The 21398-nt window shown below is 42.5% G+C and overlaps 1 protein-coding gene across 7 annotated transcripts in view; it reads left to right on the top strand.

Annotated features, from left to right (window-relative positions):
- The first annotated feature begins 6953 nt into the window (after nucleotides 1-6953).
- RNF185 (ring finger protein 185) overlaps nucleotides 6954-21398 on the top strand; it is a 32944-nt gene continuing 18499 nt past the window's right edge. For 2 of the 7 annotated variants that reach the window (XM_035706595.2, XM_035706596.2), the window contains exon 1: nucleotides 6954-7298. In XM_035706595.2, the coding sequence (XP_035562488.1) occupies nucleotides 6969-7298 (330 nt within the window). In that variant the 5' untranslated portion in view covers nucleotides 6954-6968. Of the gene's footprint in view, nucleotides 7299-7925; nucleotides 7949-16074; nucleotides 16162-18188; nucleotides 18253-21398 lie in introns of those variants that run through there. The other 5 variants (XM_025474605.3, XM_025474604.3, XM_025474608.3 and 2 more) reach the window with 5 other exon arrangements.

The following is a 21398-nucleotide window of genomic DNA, read 5'->3' on the forward strand; positions in this document are numbered from 1 at the left end:
TCCCAGGGATTATGGTAAGGATCAGAGAATGGAAAACAAGCTCACTGACATTAGGTCATGAGTAGCCCACATGAACTGGGCATGAGATCCCACCCCCAGAACTGTTGGGACAGGAACAAGGGGGCAGAACGGACCCTGAGAGCTGTGTCTAGCTCAACGTGGCAGCCACAGAGGGCCTTGGGGTTATAGGACAGAATGACATTGAGGGCAAGAATTACAACCCTCCTATTCAGATGGCACTTGACATTTATATTCTGACCAAGCCCAAGTGGTAGGGTTGTCAGATAAAAGAGAGAAGCCCAGTTATATTTGAATTTCAGAAATCAGCAAATAATTTTTAGTGTAAGTGTATGCTCTGGACATTGAAATTATTTTTGATTATCTGAAATTCTAATTTAACTGGGTATCCTGTGTTTTTATTTGCTACATCTGATGACCCCACCCAGCAGTGAAATGAGAATAGGAAGGCAGTAACTCTTCACCCCACTTCACAGTGGAGGCACAGGGAGGAGATAGGACTGGCCCAAAGCTCTGCTGCGTATCCATCTTTTCATTCTACACAGGCTGAGGTTGAAACCTGGGTTGTTTGTTGGCTCTGAGAGACCTTAGCTCATAATCCCTCCTTCCCTCTTGGGGTTAGACTGGCCCTTGAGGCCCTTGAGAGGCCCTGGGAGTCTAATTCACTCAGCAGGATTGAGAGGGTAGGTGGGGAGCATAAAAGAAAGATCAGGAGGCCAGAGGGAGATCTGACTGCAGAACTCAGGCCCAATAAACTAAATAATAAATCTCCCATTTCTACAGCCAAGGACTCAAGTTCTCAAGCACAGTTTTTTATCTGTGAATTTGACCAAAGTCAACAGCAGATGGCAGTTAGAGCTAGAACCAGACTTTGAACCTCTTGGCACCCAGTGGTCTTCCTGCTACTCTTGGGTCTGGACAAGGGGCCCCAGGGAGGAGCCCCTTCAAGCCCAGACTAGGGAGGTGGGAGCAGGAAGGCCTGGTAAAACAGCACTGGGGGCCCTTTCAAGGTCCACAGTGTTTACTCCAGCCTCTGCTGCCATCTAGTGGGCACCTAAAGCCAGCACCTCCTAGGGAAACCGAACAAAGAAGGTTGTCTTTGAAAGTTTCTGGTCCCTTTTGCACGTCCTGGTCCTTCCTGTCTGGGCTCTACCCTCTGACTCGCTGTAGAACACTAACAAGCCCTTTGCCTCACAGGCTCTCAATTTTCTCTCTTAGAATAACGATTCTCGGGCAGCCCGGGTGGCTCAGCGGTTTAGCGCCACCTTCAGGGCGTGATCCTGGAGACCCAGAATCGAGTCCCATGTCAGGCTCCCTGCCTGGAGCCTGCTTCTCCCTCTGCCTGTGTCTCTGCCTCTTTCTTTCTCTCTGTGTCTCTCATGAATAAATAAATAAAATCTTAAAAAAAAAAAAAAGAATAACGATTCTCCAAATCACAGCAGGTCTAATCTTTCTAAAACACAGCCCTAGCCAGGTCTGTCCCCTGCCCCACCCTGTTCTTCAGGTTGAAGACTGTCATACCATGCAGGATCTGAGCCTACTAGATCCCTCCCCCCTTCTCTGCTCTAGTGACATAGAGCTGGTTTAATTTCCTCAACCACTAGTCCCTCCTAAGGCCTTTGTACGTGCCATTTCCTTTGCCTAAAATATTCTCTTTTATCTGGCTTATTCCTATTCATCCTTCAAGTGTCAGCTTAATTATCCCCTCCAGGAAGCCCTATTCCTTGATGCTCCCAACACAGAATGGGCAAGTGTACTGTAGATCCCCACAGAAGATTTAGGTCTCAAAGAAGATATGACCGTGGAAGAGGTCAAATAGCAGTCCATCCAGTCTGTTCAGTCCATCCATGGGCTCAGAGTTCAAACTAACCTGATTTCCCATCCCACTCGGCCACAGTGTGGTAGAGCAGCGGGCAGTGTGAACATCAGCTCCACCTCTTTGAGTTCCTTTTTCACAGATGAATAAATCAGACTCTGTCTACACCAGTGCTCGAGAGTAGAACTCTAGGGTGAGCCACAAATGTAATTTGCAACTTTCTTTTTAAAAAGATTTTATTTATCTATTTATAAGAGAGGCAGAGACACCGGCAGAGGGAGAAGTAGGCTCCATGCAGGGAGCCCCAGCAGAACTCAATACCAGGACCCAGGGATCACACCCTGGGTGATCACACCCTGAGCTGAAGGCAGACACTCAACCACTGAGCCACCCAGGTGTCCTGTAATTTGCAATTTTCTAGCCACAGTTTAAAAACAAGGGAAATTAATTTTAATAATACATTTTATGTAATCCATGCATAAAATATTATTTCAACATGTAATCAATATTTTTAAATTATCAATGATCTATTTTACCTTCTTTCCTCATTCTGTCTTTAAAAATCTGGTGTGTATTTTATACTCAAAATGTGTGTCTCACTTTGGATTCCACATTTCAAGCACCCATGAGGCTAAAAGCCATTATACTGCACAGCACAGGTCTGTGTGGGTATTACATGAGTGTGTACAAATCTAAAAATCTGTGGAGCTGAACACTTAAGACTTTGACCTTTTTTGTATGGGCTTCTAGGGGCTCAGGGCAGAGATGGGAGGCCCAATTAGTGCCCCGCCTCCCTCCCTACACTGCCTAGGAATTGGACCTCATGATTTCTTAGTGCCTTCCAGATTTTTCCTCTCCTTCACTAGTTTCTCCCTTCCTTGGTTTTCTAGCCTTTTGTCCACGCCTCACATGTTGGGAACATCCCAGAATCCTCTGGGAAGAGCCTATCACCCAGGAATAAGGTCTTCCTGACTCAGATCCCAGAAGATTCCAGAATATGGCCATGATACCACCTTGTGGCCATGTTCCTAAACAAATAATACTATCCAGACCCGAACCTAGGAAGCAGCCTTTGTTCACTCTGCCCTCAGCCAGCAGGTCACCTTATGGGCAGAATCCTAGGCCAGGCTCCAAGAGGAGACAGAAGAACCAGACCCTGAGCTGTCCTGGGGCACAAGGCTTAATGGCCTGAGGCATGCAGCAAATATTTGCACATTTGCCCTGGGTTGGGTAACTGATGAGGCCATGTTCCTAACCCACCAACCTCCTCTATGGAAGGGTTGGAATTGAGAAGGATTAGGGGATGTTTTCTCTAGCTTTTTCTCCCTTTTGTCTATACACATGGTCTTCCTCTCTGAGCTTCCTCTACCCATGAGGGGAGGCTGACCTCATCCTAGGATGAGGGTGGGGATGGGCCAGGCCCAGGATATATTCTCCCCCATGTCAGGTGAAGAGATTGGAGGAAAAAGTGATGGCATCTACCAGAGCTGAGCTGGTTCCTAGGATCTTGGAATCTTTCTTCCCTGCATTGAACAGAAGAGAAAACTAAGGCTTCGAGAAGGGAAAGGACCTGTGAACTTCAACAGATCCAGTAAGCCAGAAGGTCTACCAGATTTCTTGCCTCTCCTCACCTGGCAGATACATATCTGAGGTCTCAAGTCCTTAATCATAGTTTTCTCCTACCCAATTACTTGCCTTTTCCCACTATTCAACCTCCTTGGCCCTTCAAACTCCTTGACTGATGGTCCTGCTCCCTCGAGTCTCTGCAGTGGCCTCCTACTTGTCTTGTGCTCCTAGTCTCCACTTATCTTCATAGAGTCTACTCCTCTGGCCCAGGGTGGTGATGCAGCATTCCAACAGGAGCAGGCTTTGTAGGCAGATTCCAATCTTCAGCCTCAGCTGTGAGGCATTGGGTATGTTGCTTAACTTCTCTGGGCCTCTTGCTCCTCACGTGTAATAATAGTTGATTCATGATTCAGGGTTGAGGATTAAATTGTATAAAACCCTTAGCATAGTATGTAGCACATTAATAAACATTCAATAAATATTAGCTGCCAGTATTATAGTATTAGCATCAGAAGATTTTTTTTAATTTTTTTATTTATTTATGATAGTCACAGAGAGAGAGAGAGAGAGGCAGAGACACAGGCAGAGGGAGAAGCAGGCTCCATGCACCGGGAGCCCGATGTGGGATTCGATCCTGGGTCTCCAGGATCGCGCCCTGGGCCAAAGGCAGGTGCCAAACCTCTGCGCCACCCAGGGATCCCTAGTATCAGAAGATTGAGGGGAGAGGAAGGAAGGGGGCAGAAGGAAGATTTGAGCTGTTAAAATGAGAACCCTTGGGATGCTCAGAACAGGCACAGGAAGAAATCAGAACATTTCTATTTATTCTATTCTGTCCCACAGGACTGAATATTTTTTACTCATCATAATTTGTTGTAAGCATTAAATAATATTAAATCTATGCTGGGTCCTGACAGGATAGATGCAAACATCACCAACAGGGTGCTTTTGTGGTCCACAAGTGCCTTACTTAGTGTGCTAAAATAGAGAAGATATTACTTGATATATTCTTGAAGCTGAAGTGTTTCCAAGTTTGCTAGTTCCAATTCTGTTATTTCTTGGGAATGTCTTTAATAACAAGAACAGGAAGAAATAAACAGTGTTGGTTCCCTAACATTGAAGTTTCAGGAATGTGGTTTTTGTTTTCCAGAAGAGACTATGAGAATGACCTCATTTCTGACAAAGGAAAAGTTGAACTCTTGCCTTTAGTCTGCCTGTTGAACCCAACAAAAACAGCAAAGGAGAATATATTTGGCAACTTTGTCTTAACTGAAGCTAGTACTCCCTTGTCTTTTCATAATGATGGTACTCTGTGACTTTTTCTAAGGAGAAAGCTCAAGCAGGAATTTTTTTAAGGTATACTGAGAGCTCATTCAGTGCTAAGCCTGTTCTATATCCTTACAACAAACTTCCGAAGAAATAAATTTCCCCAATAAACAAATGAGGAAATGGGGACTTCTGTAAGTGAAACTGCTCATCTAAATTCATATAGCTAGTAAGCATGGGGACTTTCAATGCCCTTCAGTCGAAGACCACCAGGAATACACCTGTGGTTGGATGGGTTGGGCTTATTACTGGTTATCAGAAAGTGAAGGATGCAAACCATGAGGAATGATGGAGTATCTCAATAACAGAGGGTTAGAAAGGACATTTAGATTTGGGGCTTATGTTAAATAATTTGGGGGAGAGCATATATTCAACAGGAGAACATCAAGGACTACCTGTGAGTGCCAGGCTAGCTCTGGGATATCAAAAGCTGCTTTTATTTTTCTCAGAGCCTGAACTCAGATCCAGGTTTGTGTGGCTATAAACATGTCCTGTGTTACTCCCTGTTCACAGAAACCTGAAAAGAAGACCAGCAGATGAGGAATTTCATCTATGAGTTTATTTCATCTACTACCTTCACCACCTACTCAGACTCAATCTCTACTACAGCCTGTGGGATAATTGTAGGCAGTTAATAAATGTTTGCCAAAAACTCCAGAGAACAACTGCCTAGGTACAAATTGCATCTCTACCAGCTATCAGTATGTGAGTTGGACATTTTTAATTAAGTGATAAAATTGTGTAAACTTTTTAAAAGATTTTATTTATTTATTCACAAGAGACACAGCGAGAAGCAGAGGGAGAAGCAAACTCCTTGCAGGAGCCTGATGTGAGACTCAATCCTGGAACTCCAGGATCATGGAGCCAAAGGCAGATGCTCAACTGCTAAACGACCCAAGCATCCCAAAATTGTGTAAACTTTAAAAAGTTTTCCTTTATCCATTTGTAAAATGGAGATAAACACCAAAACCATTCAAAGGACTGCTGTGAGGGCCAAATGAACTCTTGTGTGGAGTGTGTTTAGTTAAGCTCAGCAAATGTTAGCTATTACTATCTTCAGGATAAGTAGCCTGTTAGTTTTGTGATCACATGTTCAATACTTTTCCCACTAGACATGAAAGCAAAGATTTTGTCTTGTCTCTTACTGTATCACCAGTGCTTAGCACATAAACAAATGTTTGATAGATAAGTACATTGGCTAAGACCCAGGAACTCCCCCCATTTTGTGGGTAAATTTTAATAATTTAAATAAAAGTCGCAACAACGATATAAGGAACTCCCATGTGCCTTTTACCTTGATTCACCACTTGTTTATATTTTGCCTCATTTACTTAATCATTCACCCGCCCATACACACACACATCCACTTTTTTCTGAGTAATTTGAAATGAGGTAGAGTCATTGTGCCCTTTCACCCCTCAATATTTCAGGGAATATTTTCTAAGAACAAAGACATTCTCTTAAACACAATATAGTGATCAAATTTAGAAAATTTAATGTTGCTACAATAAGGATTAATAGCTAGTCCGCAATCTATATTCAAATTTGTCACTTCTCCCAATATTGTGCATTACACTTATTCTGCTTCCCATCGCCCTCAGAATCCAGTTTAGAATCACACACATTTTGTGGTCATGCCTCTTTAACCTTTTTAAAACCAGGATAGTTCCTCAGCCTTTCTCTTTCGAGTGCCCTCGATTTGGGTTTATTTCATGCTTCCTCCTGAGATTTGGGTCATACATTTTTGACAGAAATACCATAGAAGAGATGTGTGTCCTTCTCAGTGCAAATTATTGGAAGGAACATGATCTTTACTTGAGCTATAATTGGCAATGTTAGCTTAATCACTGTGATTCACTTGTTCTTCGAGGTTATACCTCTGTAAAATTACCATTTCCCTTTGGTAATCGATAAGTAATTTATGGGAGACCCTGTAACTGTGTATTTACCCTGTTCCTCTAGTTTTACCATTCATTATTGATCTAACTCCATCAGTCTTGTTAGTTGGCATTCTACTAAAAGGAGAGGTCTTCCCTTCCCCCTCTTTATTTACTTATTTATATCAGCAGAGAGTCGTGGGTTACCATTTTATTCCATTAGTTATATTCTGTCACCATCATCATGTATTTTGATGCTCCAACTGCCTTGATTGGACCAGTGGTATTTCCTTCCGGTTAGCTCCTGCGTCCTTTAACATGTTCTCATCGTTCTGCTTCTCAGCATCCCTACGTCCTGATGCAACAAGATGTTCCAAGCCTACCTGGTACTTTCCTCGTCAGGACCCAGGCTCTTTGAAAAGCTGCCAAAAAGCCCGTTTCTCCGCTTCCTGCCCCCAGGCGGAACCTTAGAGCCCCTGATCCCTGATCTGGGCGGGAGAACCGCGCAGCGGACCAGCCCTTTCCGGTTGCGGCCGGAAGTCCTCGGAGGGGGGGCAGTTCTGCGTCAGGTGACCCGAGTGTGCGTAGGAGGGATCGCAGGTCTTACCCGGCAGCCTGAAGGGACGCAGTGGCGGGGCGCCGGACGGACGGACGGACAAGCTGAGGTGGCCTCAGCGGCGTTAGCTGAACGGAGGCAGGTGAGTGTTGGGCTGAGGTGGTCGCTTAGGCGCTGTCGAGGGCGAGGGACGTGAGCAGGGGGTCCGCCTTAACCCGGCCCGCGGGCTGAGACACCTGGCCCGGCGGCGCAGAGCCCAACCCCGGCTCCGCCCGGGACCTTCCGCCGCAGGAGGGAGGTCCGGCTCGCCTGGCGGCCTTCTGTCCTGTGATTACAGTTTGGGGAAACTGAGGACCCGAGAAGGGAGAAGGCTTCCCACGAGCTCTCCTTTCTGGGCAGGGGCTCACTCTTAACCCTCCTGTCCCCGTCTCCAGACTGCCTCTCTCAGGTGGATGCGCTTTAAATGATTTTACCTCCGGTGGAGAGGCCGAGCCTGGGAGTCGGGGTGAACCGAGCTAGACCTTCGCTTTCAGCCGATTGTGCGTTATGGGCCCGATCCATCACCTGTTGAGCCTGAGTTTCCTCATTTGTAAAAATGAGACAGTGTTCTTCAAAATACGCCCCTTACACTGTCTGTTTTGAAATGTCCCGGGAGTCATGCTTTACAATGTAGGACTCAGATGAGACAGACCTCTGATTTAGAAGCTGGGTCGGAACCTGGGAACGTTTTGGACGTAAACCTGCTGTACATCCTGATGCTGGAAGTCCACTGATTTTAAGTGCTTTCCTGCTGTGAGTACTAGATACCCGTTCTTTTCTTTGAGGCACCTGGAGCCGGTTCCGGATCTTTGAAAGTATTAGGATGTTTAGCCTAAAAAAGAGAACAGTGGAAGGAAACTGTCTTTAAAAACGGCAAGAAAAAAAAAATGTTATGGTGAAGAGTGCTTTTATCTTTGGGGTTGAAAGTGCCAGAACTAGGACCCAAATGGGTGGATTCTATGGACTTAGAATGTGACCAGCAATGGAATGGATTCCCTCCAAAAGTAATGAATTCCCTATTGAAGGAGGTATATAGGTATTAAATGGAAGTCCTTTCCAACTTGAAGTGTCTGATTCTGAGTAACTATTTTCAATCTTTATGGTGCTGATTGACTTCTTTTTTCTGCCCTCTTTTCTTTCTTTCTTTTTTTACTTTTTATTTATTTATTTATGATAGTCACACAGAGAGAGAGAGAGAGGCAGAGACATAGGCAGAGGGAAAAGCAGGCTCCATGCACCGGGAGCCTGACGTGGGATTCGATCCCGGGGCCTCCAGGATCATGCCCTGGGCCAAAGGCAGGCGCTAAACCGCTGCGCCACCCAGGGATCCCTCTGCCCTCTTTTCTTGACACTTCCACCAAGCCTATGTTTTTTAGAAGTAAGGCCAGTGGGTATGAATTAATGTAATCTGTTCCTGGTTGTCCTGTGCACCATCCTTTTCCAGGACTTTGGAATGGCCCATATGATAAGGGCTTCTTAAATGTTTGTTAAATAACTAAGGAAGTACCCCACCCCATTGGGTCATGGCTTATGTTCTTAGAATAACTTGGAAATGCTGCTGAAGACTTTGTGTTTGATCAGGAGAAGCCAGTGAACTCTTTGGATCACAGAATTGAGGAGCCTCGGTCAGAAGGGCCCCTCAGGGTTGTTCAGGCCAGCCTTTCCTCCCTGGGACGCAAATCCCTCTTTAATCCTCTCCCCAACAATGTGTTGTATAGCTCTTGTGGCTAATGAGAGAATTTTTGCAATCTGTCAGTTAACTTTTCATCCAGCATTTAAAACCAGTCCTCTTAGGGACTTGACTTGCTAGTTCATCCTCCTACAGGTAATGCTTCTAGCATATCATTAGTTTTCTTTTCTTTCTTTCCTTTTTTTTTTTTTTTTTTTTTTTAAGATTTTATTTGAGAGAGAGAGCGCTTGTGAGCAAGTATGAGTGAGGGGAGGGGCAGAGGGACAAGCAGACCTCCCGCTGAGCCCCAGGGCTCATCCTAAGACCCTGAGATCCTGACCTGAGCCAAAATCAAGAGTTGGGTGCTTACTGAATTAGCCACCCAGGTGCCCCTAGCCTAACTTTAGTTTTCTAATCAAACGTCAGAGTTCCTAAAACCAGATCACTTTTTCAAAACCTGTAAGAATGCTTACATTGTCTAATGGAGCAAAGATTCCATATTATGAATCAATTCTGCTCACATCCTACCCTCTCCCAAAAAATAGATTGGGTTTGAGCCAAGACTTCCTGCCTGTGTTTACCTTCCTGCTTTGTTTGTGTTTCCTAAGATTAAAAAAAAAAAAAAAAAAAAAAAAAAAAGTTGTGAAATGCTTATTCAGATATTGTCCCGGTGCTAGGTAAAATTATTGTAATTTAATGATGTCTCTAATACTTCTTAATCTGAAACTTTCCTTTATAAAAGTACCTGAATCGGCATTTCCAAAGTGTATTCTTCAAGCCACTAATTTGAAGAAAAAAGTGTTCCATAGTAAAAATAAGTTTAGAAAATGCTATATATCATTATCCTTTCTGGAACTTTTCAGTGTATAGTACCACATTAAATATACTGAGATGTTCTATAATAAACATATCTAACCTTGTTTAATCTAGGGTTGCCAAGCTTTTTTTTTTTTTTAAGATTTTATTTATTGATTCATGAGAGACACAGGCAGAGGGAGGAGCAGGCTCCATGTAGGGAGCCCGACGCAGGACTCCATCCCGCGACCCCAGGATCACACCCTGGGCTGAAGGCAGCGCTAAACTGCTGAACCACCCAGGCTGCCCTAGTGTTGCCAAACTTAATTATGAAGCACTTTTTTTTTTTAACTGAAGCACACATTGGCAAATTCTTCTTCTTCTTCTTTTTAATTAACTTGCTTAAATCTCTACACCCAGTGTGGGGCTTGAACTCATGACCCCGAGATCAAAAGTCACATGCTCTTCTGACTGAGCCAGCAAGGTGCCCCTTACATTGCCAAATTCTGACCTAGAGAGTCTGCAGTTTATGGCATGTGGGCCAAATCTGGCTCTGGTGCCTGTTTTTGCATGGCATGTGAGCTAGGGATGGACTTTACATTTTTAAATGGTGGGGAATAAATCCAAAAAAATAATATTTTGTGATATCTGAAAATTACAGGAAAATTAAAAACTATAAATAAAATTTTATTGGAACACAGCCACACCCACTAATTTACATATCATCTTTGGCAGAAGAGTTGAGTACTTGCCCCAAAAACCATATGGTTCACAAAGTCTAAAGTATTTACTATATGATATTTTACAGAAAAAACTTACCAGCCGCTGACTTGCATCATGTACAATTTTTAAATATTTTTCATGTACATTTTAAACTCTTTTTTACCTTTTTAACTTTTTTAACATTTGCTAACTTTCTAACTTTTGTATAATTTATTTTACTTTCAAATAACTTTAGACTTGCAAAAATAATATACAGACTTCCTGTATACTTTTCACCTAGCTTTCCCTAATGTTAACCTTTTTACATAACCATGTTAAAAGTATCTAAATAAGAAATTTAACATTAATGCAATATTACTAAGTAAACTATAGACTATTCAAATTTAATCATTTGTCCTACTAATGTCCTTTTTCTATTCCAGGATCCAATCCTGTTTCCTACATTGCATTTAGTTGTCAAGTCTACTGAGTGTCTAATGACCTGAGAAGTTCCTCAGTCTTTTTTGTCTTTCATGACTATAAACTTTTGAAGAGGAGTGGCCAATTATTTTGTAGAACATCTCTCAGTTTTCCTTTTTTTTTTTTTCTCAGTTTTCTTTTAAACAGAATTCACGTATCGTAAAATTCACCATTTAAAAGAGTACAGTTCAGGGATCCCTGGGTGGCGCAGCGGTTTGGCGCCTGCCTTTGGCCCAGGGCGTGATCCTGGAGATCCGGGATCGAATCCCACGTCAGGCTCCTGGTGCATGGAGCCTGCTTCTCCCTCTGCCTGTGTCTCTGCCTCTCTCTCTCTCACTGTGTGCCTATCATGAATAAATAAAAATTAAAAAAATAAATAAAAAAAAATAAAAGAGTACAGTTCAATAGTTTTTAGTATGTTCACGGATTGTGTAACCATCACCATGATTTTAATCCCAGAACATTTTCGTGTCCCCCAAAAGAAAACCTAATATATGTTAGCAGTCACTCCTTATTCTCCCCTCTACCCATCAACTGGCGGCCACCAAAATAGATTCATACAGTATGTGGCCTTTTATGTTTGGCTTCTTTCATTAAGCATATGTTTTCACAAGGTTCGTCCATGTTGTGGCCTCTATCAGTACTTCATTACATTTTTGGGTGAATAATATTTCATTATACTGTTATACCACATTTTGTTTATCCATTCATCAGTTGATTGACATTTAGGTTGTTTCTGCCCTTTGTATGTTGTGATTAAATCTGCTGTGAACATTCATGTATACATTTTTGTTTGAAAATATTTTCTTTCTAGATGTGTCTGCTTAGGAGTGGAATTGTTGGATCATATGACAACTCAATGTTTAACTTTTTGAGGAACTGCTGAACTGTTTCTACAGCAGCTGCACCATTTTACGTTCCCATTAGGAATATGTGAGGATTCCATTTTCTCCACATCCTCTTCAACACTTATTATTGTCCCTTTTGTTGTAATTATTATTATATCGACCCTAGTGGTTGGGAAGTGGCATCTAATTGTAGTTTTATTTTCGTTTCGCTAATGACTAATGATGTTGAACATCTTTTCATGTGCATATTGGCCATCTGTGTGTCTTTGGAGAAATGTCTATTCAAATCCTTTGTCCTTTTTGTAACTGAGTTCTTCATTATCATGCACAATTTTGTATGTAAATATTCAAAGAGTTTGCAGATTCCCTGTAACCCCTTGAAGTAACTCAGAGTGAGCTGAACTGCAAAATCGGAGGCAATGCTAGTAACTCCCTGGTCTGAATGGAGTTGGATTTGAACATGCTGAAGTGCAGAGTAATTGTCCCTTTGAAACTGCTGATCATTCAGAGCTTCTTCCAACCCCAACCACTGCTGATCATGCAGAGCTGGGGTGGCCATAGTCATGTAAAGGGTACTACAGTATTATTTGAAATGTGGTAAGACCACTAGGAGTCCCATCTGAGAGCTATTCTGGTGGTTGTCTGGTCACAGGCGAGAAGTAGAGGAGTCAGTTGGGGTTTGGAACACTCCGGACTTGTGATATTGAGCCAGCTGCTTGGGGTGGCAGAGCCACCAGTGCACCCAGGCCTCTTTTGACCCCAGAGCATTTGGCTATAACTAGATCATCTTGAGCATGTATTTAAAAATTAAAACAGGCGAGCCTGGATGGCTCAGTTGGTTAAGCATCCAACTCTTGATTCCAGCTCAGGTCATAATCTCAGGTTGTGAGATCAAGTCCTACATCAGGCTCTGCAGTGGGTATGCAGCCTGCTTAAGAGTCTCTCTCCCTTGGGGTGCTCAGGTGACTCAGTGGGTTAAATATCTGCCTTCAGCTCAGGTCATAATCTCGGGGTTCTGGGATCCAGCCGCATCAGGCTCCCTATTCAGCGAGGAGTCCGCTTCTTCCTCTCCCTCTGCCTCTCTCCCTCCTCCTTGCTGTGCTCTCTGCTCTCTCTCGTGTTCTCGCTCTCAAATAAATAATAAAATTTTTAAAAAGAAAAAAAGATTGTTTCTTCCCCTCCCTCTTTTTAAAAAAAGTTTGTTTTTTTTTAAATATCTTATTTATTCATGAGAGAGAGAGAGAGAGAGAGAGACGCCAAGGGAGAAACAGGCTGTTTCTGCAAGGAGCCTGATGTGGGACTCCATCCCGGATCCCAGGATCACACCCTGAGCTGATGGCAGACGCTCAACTGTTGAGCCACCCAGGAATCCCTAAAAAAAAAATTTTTTTTTTTTACAAAGAAAGCAGGTCCTTTAATTTTCAATGCTTTTAATGTTTTAAGCTACAGTAAACTAAACAAGTATTAATTTTACTTTTTTAATGGACTATACACGTATACCAATAATAAGAGTGTTTTTTTTTAATTTTTTTAATTTTTTTTAAAGATTTTATTTATTTATTCATAGAGATGAAGAGAGAGAGAGAGAGAAAGAGAGAGAGGGGCAGAGACACAAGCAGGCTCCATGCAGAGAGCCCGACGTGGACTCGATCCCGGGACTCCAGAATCATGCCCTGGGCTGCAGGCGGAGCTAAACCGCTGCGCCACCGGGGCTGCCCAATAAGAGTGTTTTTATTGTGATAATTTTTTTTAAGATTTTATTTATTTATTCATAGAGACACACAGAGAGAGGCAGAGACACAGGCAGAGGGAGAAGCAGGCTCCATGCAGGGAACCCGATATGGGACTCCATCCCGGGTCTCCAGAATCACACCCCGGGCTGCAGGCGGAGCTAAACCGCTGCGCCAGTGGGGCTGCCCTAATGTTCTTAATATGGTATTAAGTCTGAAGTTAAAGGGGAATAGTGTGCATTAGTCTTCTTGAATGATTCCTCTTAGTTGAATGTAAAGATTTTGTATTTTGGACGACATTTTAAAATTATGGGCGTGAATTCTACCAACAAATAAAATGCTTGAGGAAAATGCAGACAATCTTTAATTGGCACAGTAATACAGAAAATACAGAAAATAAAAATGCAAGCTGAAACTACAAAAAAGGACAAAGACACACAAACAGATCACTGAGGTGCTATCTGTTTTTAAAATTCACAACTGTTGCAATTTTTCCCATTGATCATTACCACTTTTTGTAGATCTTTTCTTTTTTTTTCTTTTTTTTAAGACAGTATTCACCCATTTTATTTTTCTTTATTTTTTAGTAGGCTCTATACTCAGTGTGGGATTTGAACTCCTGACTCTGAGATCAAGAGTCACATACTCCATCAACCGAGCCAGCTCAAATTTTTCCAATTTTTTATTGTAGTAAAATACACATAAAGTTTATCATCTTAACCATTTTTAAGTGTTTTCAGGGGTATTAAGTACTTTTATACTGTTGTGCAACTATCACTACCATCCATCTCCATAACTCCTCGTTTTGCAAAACTGAAACTCTATGCCATTAAACAGTAACTCACTGTTCCTTCCTCTCCTCTACCCCTGGCAACCACAATTCTACTTTCTATCTCCATAATTTTGACTACTCTAAATAACTCATATGAGTGTAATACTACAGTATTTTTTATGACTGGTTTATTTCAGTTAGCATAGTGTCCTCGGGATCCTTGGGTGGCCCAGTGGTTTAACGCCTGCCTTCAGCCCAGTGCGTGATCCTAGAGACCCGGGATCGAGTTCCGCACCAGGCTCCCTGCATGGAGCCTGCTTCTCCCTCTGCCTGTGTCTCTGCCCTTCTCTCTCTGTGTGTGTTCCCATGAATAAATAAATAAAATCTTAAAAAAAAAAACCTCTTAGAAAGTTTTCACCATAATTAGTTATATTTGTCATTCATTTTTTATACTGTACCTTCGGAATATTTTAGAGCTCTTTAGTTCAGGCTCAGGTAAAATCTGAATTAAAAAGATTTTATAGATTCTGTATTAATAAGGATTTATGACTACATGAAAACAAAAGCAAAACTCTTATTTTGAAAACTCTTCTAATAACAAAGGAAGAGCAGACAGTTATTCCATTCACAAGTGAGGACTCTGGCTTAGTGAGTGGCAGAGCTGAGATCAGACAAGGTCCTCTGGTTCCAGATTCTTCCTTTCAGTGTGTTATACTAGAAATCCACAGCCCTTAACTGAGATCTGTCCAATCTGAGCATGTTTTCCTTAATACAATATTTTATGCAATTGTATTTGTTTGAATTGAAATTGGCAGATTCCCCATTGTTCATTGACATACAGTTATCAAACATTTTACTTTGTGTCAGGCACTGTTCTTGGGCTTTAGGAGGTGTCTGACTTAGAGTAAGCAATAGATAGTTTGATAATTTTTTTTAAGATTTTATTTATGTGAGAGAGAGAGAGACAGAGATAGCAAGAGAGAGCACAAGTGGGGAAGAGAGGGAGAAGCAGGCTCCCCACTGAGGAGGGAGACGGTGTGGGACTCCATTCCAGGATCCTGGGTTGATGACCTGAGCCAAAGGCAACCAACTGAGCCACCCAGGAGCCCCAAGTATGATGAATAATTAACACTCTGTGTCAGTAATTATCTCTAATAGAGGGGATACCAATTTGGGAAAACCCAAACCTTTTCTGGTTGCAGATCCCTGATCTTTTTTAAAAATTTTCTTTTTCATTTGTTTCAGAATTTTGAGCAGTACTTACTTAAGAAAAAAATGACTCTAAAATGGTTATGTGATATTCCCAGTTCTGAAAACCATAAGGGTATTTTATTCTTTTAGGGTACTGATTTCCACAATTTCAGTTGGTTAAATTGAATCATATTAAGTTTATAGTTGTAAATACTCCTGGCTATCTGATCTATCAACCCACACACGTTTATGAGGTGTTCTTTAGTTGCCTGTCCCTGTGCTGAGTAAGGCACCTGGAAGCTGGGCCCAAAGACAAAGACACACAAACAGATCACTGAGGTGCTATCTGTTAAGCACATTGACTTGGGAGTTGGGAAGCTTTGCCTCTGACTGGCTCGGGTACCTTGGTCAAATGACCTAACTACTCTAAGCCTTAATCTAACACCCCAGTGGATGCTAACAATGGCATAGTAGTATTTATATTTACTTCAAAGACAGGTTATAAAATTAAATGAAATAATTCATGTAAAAGGCACTGAGGGTTAGCTGACATTATTCTTTTTTTTTAGCTGACATTATTCATGATGATAATAAATATTAAAAATGACTCCTGATTTTAAAATTTTGGGGGAAAATCTAATATTGCATGTATCAAACTAAGTGTGTCTCATTCTGGATTTTCTCATACACAGTTCTATTGTTTCACCTACTATGTCTTCAAAGAATGATCATCATTCAGAAAGGGATGTTGTGACTCATTCATTAAGCAGATTAACCAGGTACTTGCTGATTACATAGCTCTATAGGAAATTTAAAGAAGCAGTACACCTTCAGTCTACTTCATGAGACCTGACAGTGAAGGGGAGATTAACATTTCTCAAGCACTTAACTCTGTTGGCACTGTGCTAGTACCTTATTGTTTTATCTCTTTAACTTATAACTTATTTCTTTAACTTATCTCTTATAAACTATCCTGTGAGGAAGGTAATAGTTCCTTTTACACATAGTAAAACAAAGATACAGAGAGAAAACATCTGAAGTTACTAAGTGGCAGAGCTGAGATTTGAACCCAAAACCATCAAACTCCTTTGCTATGCTAGTTTTGTTTTTTGTTTTTTGTTCTTTAATGAACCCACATGCCCCTGCCATGCTAGTTTTTAAGTACAAAAGTCCACACAAAGTTAAAGAACATTTTAAGACGGTGATATAAAGGATGATAAAAGGCAGTTCTTGGGTGACCCTGAAAAGCTTGTGCCAGCGATCATCCAAATTTTGGCTTCACCTTTTCTTATGAAACCTGGCAGTCTTTAAGGAAAAGCATTGAAGGGAAACCTGGGTGGCTTAGTCGGTTAAGCATCTGCTTCAGCTCAGGGCATGATCCCAGAGTCCTGGGATTGAGCCCATTTCAGGCTCCCTGCTCATCAGGGAGTTGCTGCTCCCTTTGCCCCTCCCCCGGCTCATTTTCTCTCACTCTGTCTCTCAAATAAATTTAAAAAAATTTTTTAAAGGAAAAGCTTTGAAATGTAAGCCAAAACAAAGAAAAACCCTTTTGATTCAGAAGTACCGGAAGAAAACATGAAAAAGTAGGAGCATCTGATCCCAGAGTCCCCACTCATATATGAAGGGCACAAGGACTCTAAGGCCTTTCTTCCTGCCTCAGTCCAAGCTCTTGCTGCCTTAACATGACCATATGTGTCCTGGGCTCCAGCCATGTTGAACCCAGCAAGCACAGTAAATTGTCCATTTGTCCTATGTTGTGTGTTTCCCCAGCATGCCCTACAGTCATGTACTCTGTACATACTTCCATCAGCACTCAGCATGCTAGGCTACCTTTTTGTTTTACTTGTTTATGTTCCCCTTTAGTTGGAAACCCTTTATCTCTGTATCTTGAATGCTTTGCAAATAAGATCTTTAATAAAATCTTTAAAGATGGGGTGCCTGGGTGGCTCAGTTGGTTAAGCATCTGTCTGCCTTTGGCTCAGGTCATGATCTAAGTGTCCTGGGATCAAGCCCCTCATTGGGCTCCCTGCTCAGCGGGTAGCCTGCTTCTCCCTCTCCCTCTTCTCCTCTCTGCAGCTTGTGCCAAACAACTAACTTTTAAAGAATAATAAATCGGGACTCCTGGGTAGCTCAGTGATTGTCTGCCTTCGGCTTAGGTCATGATCCTGGGGTCCTGCGATTGAGTCTCACATTGGGCTCCCCGCAGGGAGCCTGCTTCTTTCCTCTCTCTGTCTTCTGCTTCCCTCTCTGTGTCTCTCATGAATAAATAAATAAAATCTTAAAAAAAAAAAATCTTTGAAGGTAAAGGAGTAGTTGGTTGAACAGAGAGGTTAAAGAGCACCATAGAAAAGGACCAATGCCACCCCAAATGAAAAAGGCTAGTCCTCTCAGCTTCCTCTGTCCTTTTGGACTTGGAAGGCCATTCATGCCCATGGTCCTATATTTGAGGGCCAGGCCTCTGTGAGCTAGCCTAGGGCCTACCTAAACAACATTTAGACTCTAAAATTTTTAGAGCCTGATTTTTTTTTAAATTTTATTTATTTATTCATGAGAGACACGGCACGGGGGTGGGGGGTGGGGGCAGAGACACAGGCAGAGGGAGATGCAGGCTCCATGCAGGGAGCCTGATGTGGGACTCAATCCCAGGTCTCTAGGATCACGCCCTGGACTGAAGGCGGCGCTAAACCGCTGAGCCACCCGGGCTACCCTAGAGCCTGATTTCTATGTGTTCCAAGTTCCAATCAACTTACTTAGATTTCTTCCCACTCCAACCTTCTGTGAGTGTGATGTAGATGTTTCCAGAATGCAGCTCTCATCTCTACCTACATGTGGTCCAGCAGCAGCCTAATGAGCAGCACAGATAGGCTCAGGCAAGCTATAGTTCCTGGCAGAAAGCTTCTGTATGAACAAAGAGGTCCCCACAGGAACAAGAACTCTGCTGGATATCCTCTTCGATTGTGCCAGTTACTTATCACCCAAATTTGCAATCTTCATAACTAGGATTAACATTCTTAGGTGCCTCAGCATACCCTGGTCCAGGGATTCTTAGAGTTTAAAGGGCAGAGAAGGCAGATTTTGAATACCTGCAATTCTCTAGAACCTGAAAACTAAACACAAGAATGCTACGAAGAGATTTCTTCATGAGGTCAAGTTCCCCAGTATTTCCTGAAGGGATATGCAACTTTTATGTTCTCTCCCTTGCTCAGTTCCTGTGAGGTAGACCAGGCCAGCCCTGGGAAGATAATAGGAGTGGGGATGCTGGGTCAGTTAATTTCAGCTTCCAGGCTCTGTATTCCTAAGGGATCATTAGATATTACAAATCTGCTTTAGTCCCAGCACCACATCTGCCACCCTGGACATGTCAAATTTAGGAATGTTTTTTGAAACTAGATATGAATTTGTTTATTTTAATGGTCAGCTCTGTCTTAGATGGACCAAGTGCTAGCTGGTTTGAGATCTCAGCAGACTTGTCCTCCATCCCCCAAGTTTATCTGACCTCTTTATAGTTTCTGTGTACTGTAGCTGGTGGTTGTATATTTTAAAAGACAGACCGTGAGGTCACTGTCCCTCCCAAACTCTGTGCTGTGTCATATTGCTTTGTGCTTTTGGTAGAGTCCTTCCCTATTTGAGAGCTTGGTTTCCAAAACTTCATCAAAGAATCACCTGGAGTGGAAGGTAGGGACACTTATTTGAAAATACAGATTCTTGGACACTATCCAGATTGAAATTCTATTTAAATCACTGAGGGGGGTCTAGGAACCAGATTTATGGGAGGGTGCCTTGTTTAGGAAAAACAGGCGAGTTTGATGGAGCCCCTTGTTAAGAATTCTTATCATTATTCATGTTTCTTTCTTAGCTCCTGTTCTAGATTCCAGAGTCTCAAGTTGGCCATGCTCTTCTTTGACTCTGTACACAGCTGGTAGCCCCAAGCCTTAAATGTAGTTGGTACTGTACCAACTACATTTGGTAGTAGAGGTGTAGAGATCTGTTGATTGAATGCATAAATGCATGCTTCACACACACTTCAATGAACAGAAATTGTAGTTACAGCATTGTATAATAAACTTGAGGGAAAACAAAGTCCAGGTATTTAATTTTGTAAAGCTACATGTTAAAGGGTAACATGTAAGAGTAAAAAGAGTGCCAGTGTTTTGTTGAAAAGTCTGAATTTGGCACTGGATGATGGCCTGGCCTTGGACAAGTCCTCTGACCTTCTTAGCTTGATGTCCTCTTCTGTAAAATGGAGTAAGGATCAGAGTGGTAATAGATGTGAATGTGCTTGAAAGGCACAAAGTAATCAGGAGTGAAGAATGGTCAGAGTAGGGATAGGGGCACAGAACCAACCACAACAAGGTTGCTATGTGGTCAGGTTGAAGTTCATAGTCCCTGACAGGACCAGGAGAAAGTTTTAGTAGGATGACAGCTCAGGCATGCTCTGAGTCTCCTTCCCTTTTATTCTCTCCACTTCCCGAGCCAACCAGGGCCCTCTGTCTTCTGAGCCTCTTCCCCACTCCTGCTGGGCCTAGGAGGCTGTGACCACATTCTCTTGTTCTGCAGGTGTTCAGTATACAGTCCCCAGGGAAGGTTGCTCATCTCTGCCATACTGCCTTGGGGTGGTGAGGTTCCTGTGCATGAGGGTAGGGAGGAGGTGAGAGGAGAAGCCTCCAAAAATAAGTGTGTGGCTCTGCGGCCCAGGATGTGTTGCAAAGAAGGGTTTGTGAGCAACTAGCCTGGAAGTTGACCAAACCAGTCACACGTGCATGCACCCACTCACTCAGCAAATATTTCTGTGCCTACTAGGAGGAAGCTTTAGAGCCTGAGTAGGTACCACGTGGTCAGTCTACTAAGAATTAGAACAAGAGTTATGCAGTTTGCTTAGAGTTGGGATGTGCAGGCCTGTCCCAGTGTCTAAACTGCTGCAACCCTGCTACTGTCTGCAAACTGAGCTGTCCTGTTACTGTCCCTTGACCATTCCCATCCCAGCACCTGCCTTGATGATGACCCTCCCCTTAAGCCTTGTATCCCTTAGGAGTATGAGCCATGCAGAGCCTTGTTGGGTCCAAAGAGTAGAGAGGGTAATGAGCCAGGGTAAGGGGTGTCTATGTACATCTCCCCAGTAGCAGCAGCCTCTTCCTACCTTGGACCCTCCGGGTCACTGTATTATCTCAAAGGACCACCTTTGCATGGGATCCCTGGGTGGCGCAGCGGTTTGGCACCTGCCTTTGGCCCAGGGCGCGATCCTGGAGACCCGGGATCGAATCCCACGTCGGGCTCCCGGTGCATGGAGCCTGCTTCTCCCTCTGCCTGTGTCTCTGCCTCTCTCTCTCTCTGGGTGACTATCATAAATAAATAAAAATTTAAAAAAAATTAAAAAAAAAAAGGACCACCTTTGCAGCTCTGAGGCATGACACCCTCACTTTTCAGATGAAAAAAGGGATTGTAGCCATCAAGTTATCAGAATAGTGGAGTCAGGACTTGAACTCAGAGCTTTTCAGGATTGGGGAAAACTGGAACATTGGGGGATTTTTTTTTTAAGGATTTTATTTACTTATTTGAGAGACAAAATGAGTGAGAGAGCACATGAACAGGGGCAGAGGGAGAGGGAGAAGCAGATTCCCCTGCTGAGCAGGGAGCCCAACATGGCATTCAATCCTGGGATCATGACCTGAGCTGAAGACAGACTCTTGACCAACTGAGCCACTCAGGCACCCCAGAAGTTTTTTTTTTAATGCACTCTTGCCATGTTTTCTAATTTCAAAATTAATACATGTAAAACTGTTAGTTTTGTAAATGGGGAGGACTTAGAAAATATGTTACTACTTCTAAGCCCCCAACAATACAGGTAGTCACTCTTAACAGTTTGGTATGTTTTTCCACATTTTAAAAAACATTTTCTAATATTTATATTTCATTATTGTAGTAATTATATATGCATTTTACAATTTCTTTTTTTAAGCGTTATTTTAAAAGTAATACCTGCTTATCATAAAATTTGAAAATAGGATAAGAATATAAA

Source organism: Canis lupus, chromosome 26, assembly GCF_003254725.2.
Source record: "Canis lupus dingo isolate Sandy chromosome 26, ASM325472v2, whole genome shotgun sequence".
Taxonomy (NCBI): Eukaryota; Metazoa; Chordata; class Mammalia; order Carnivora; family Canidae; genus Canis; species Canis lupus.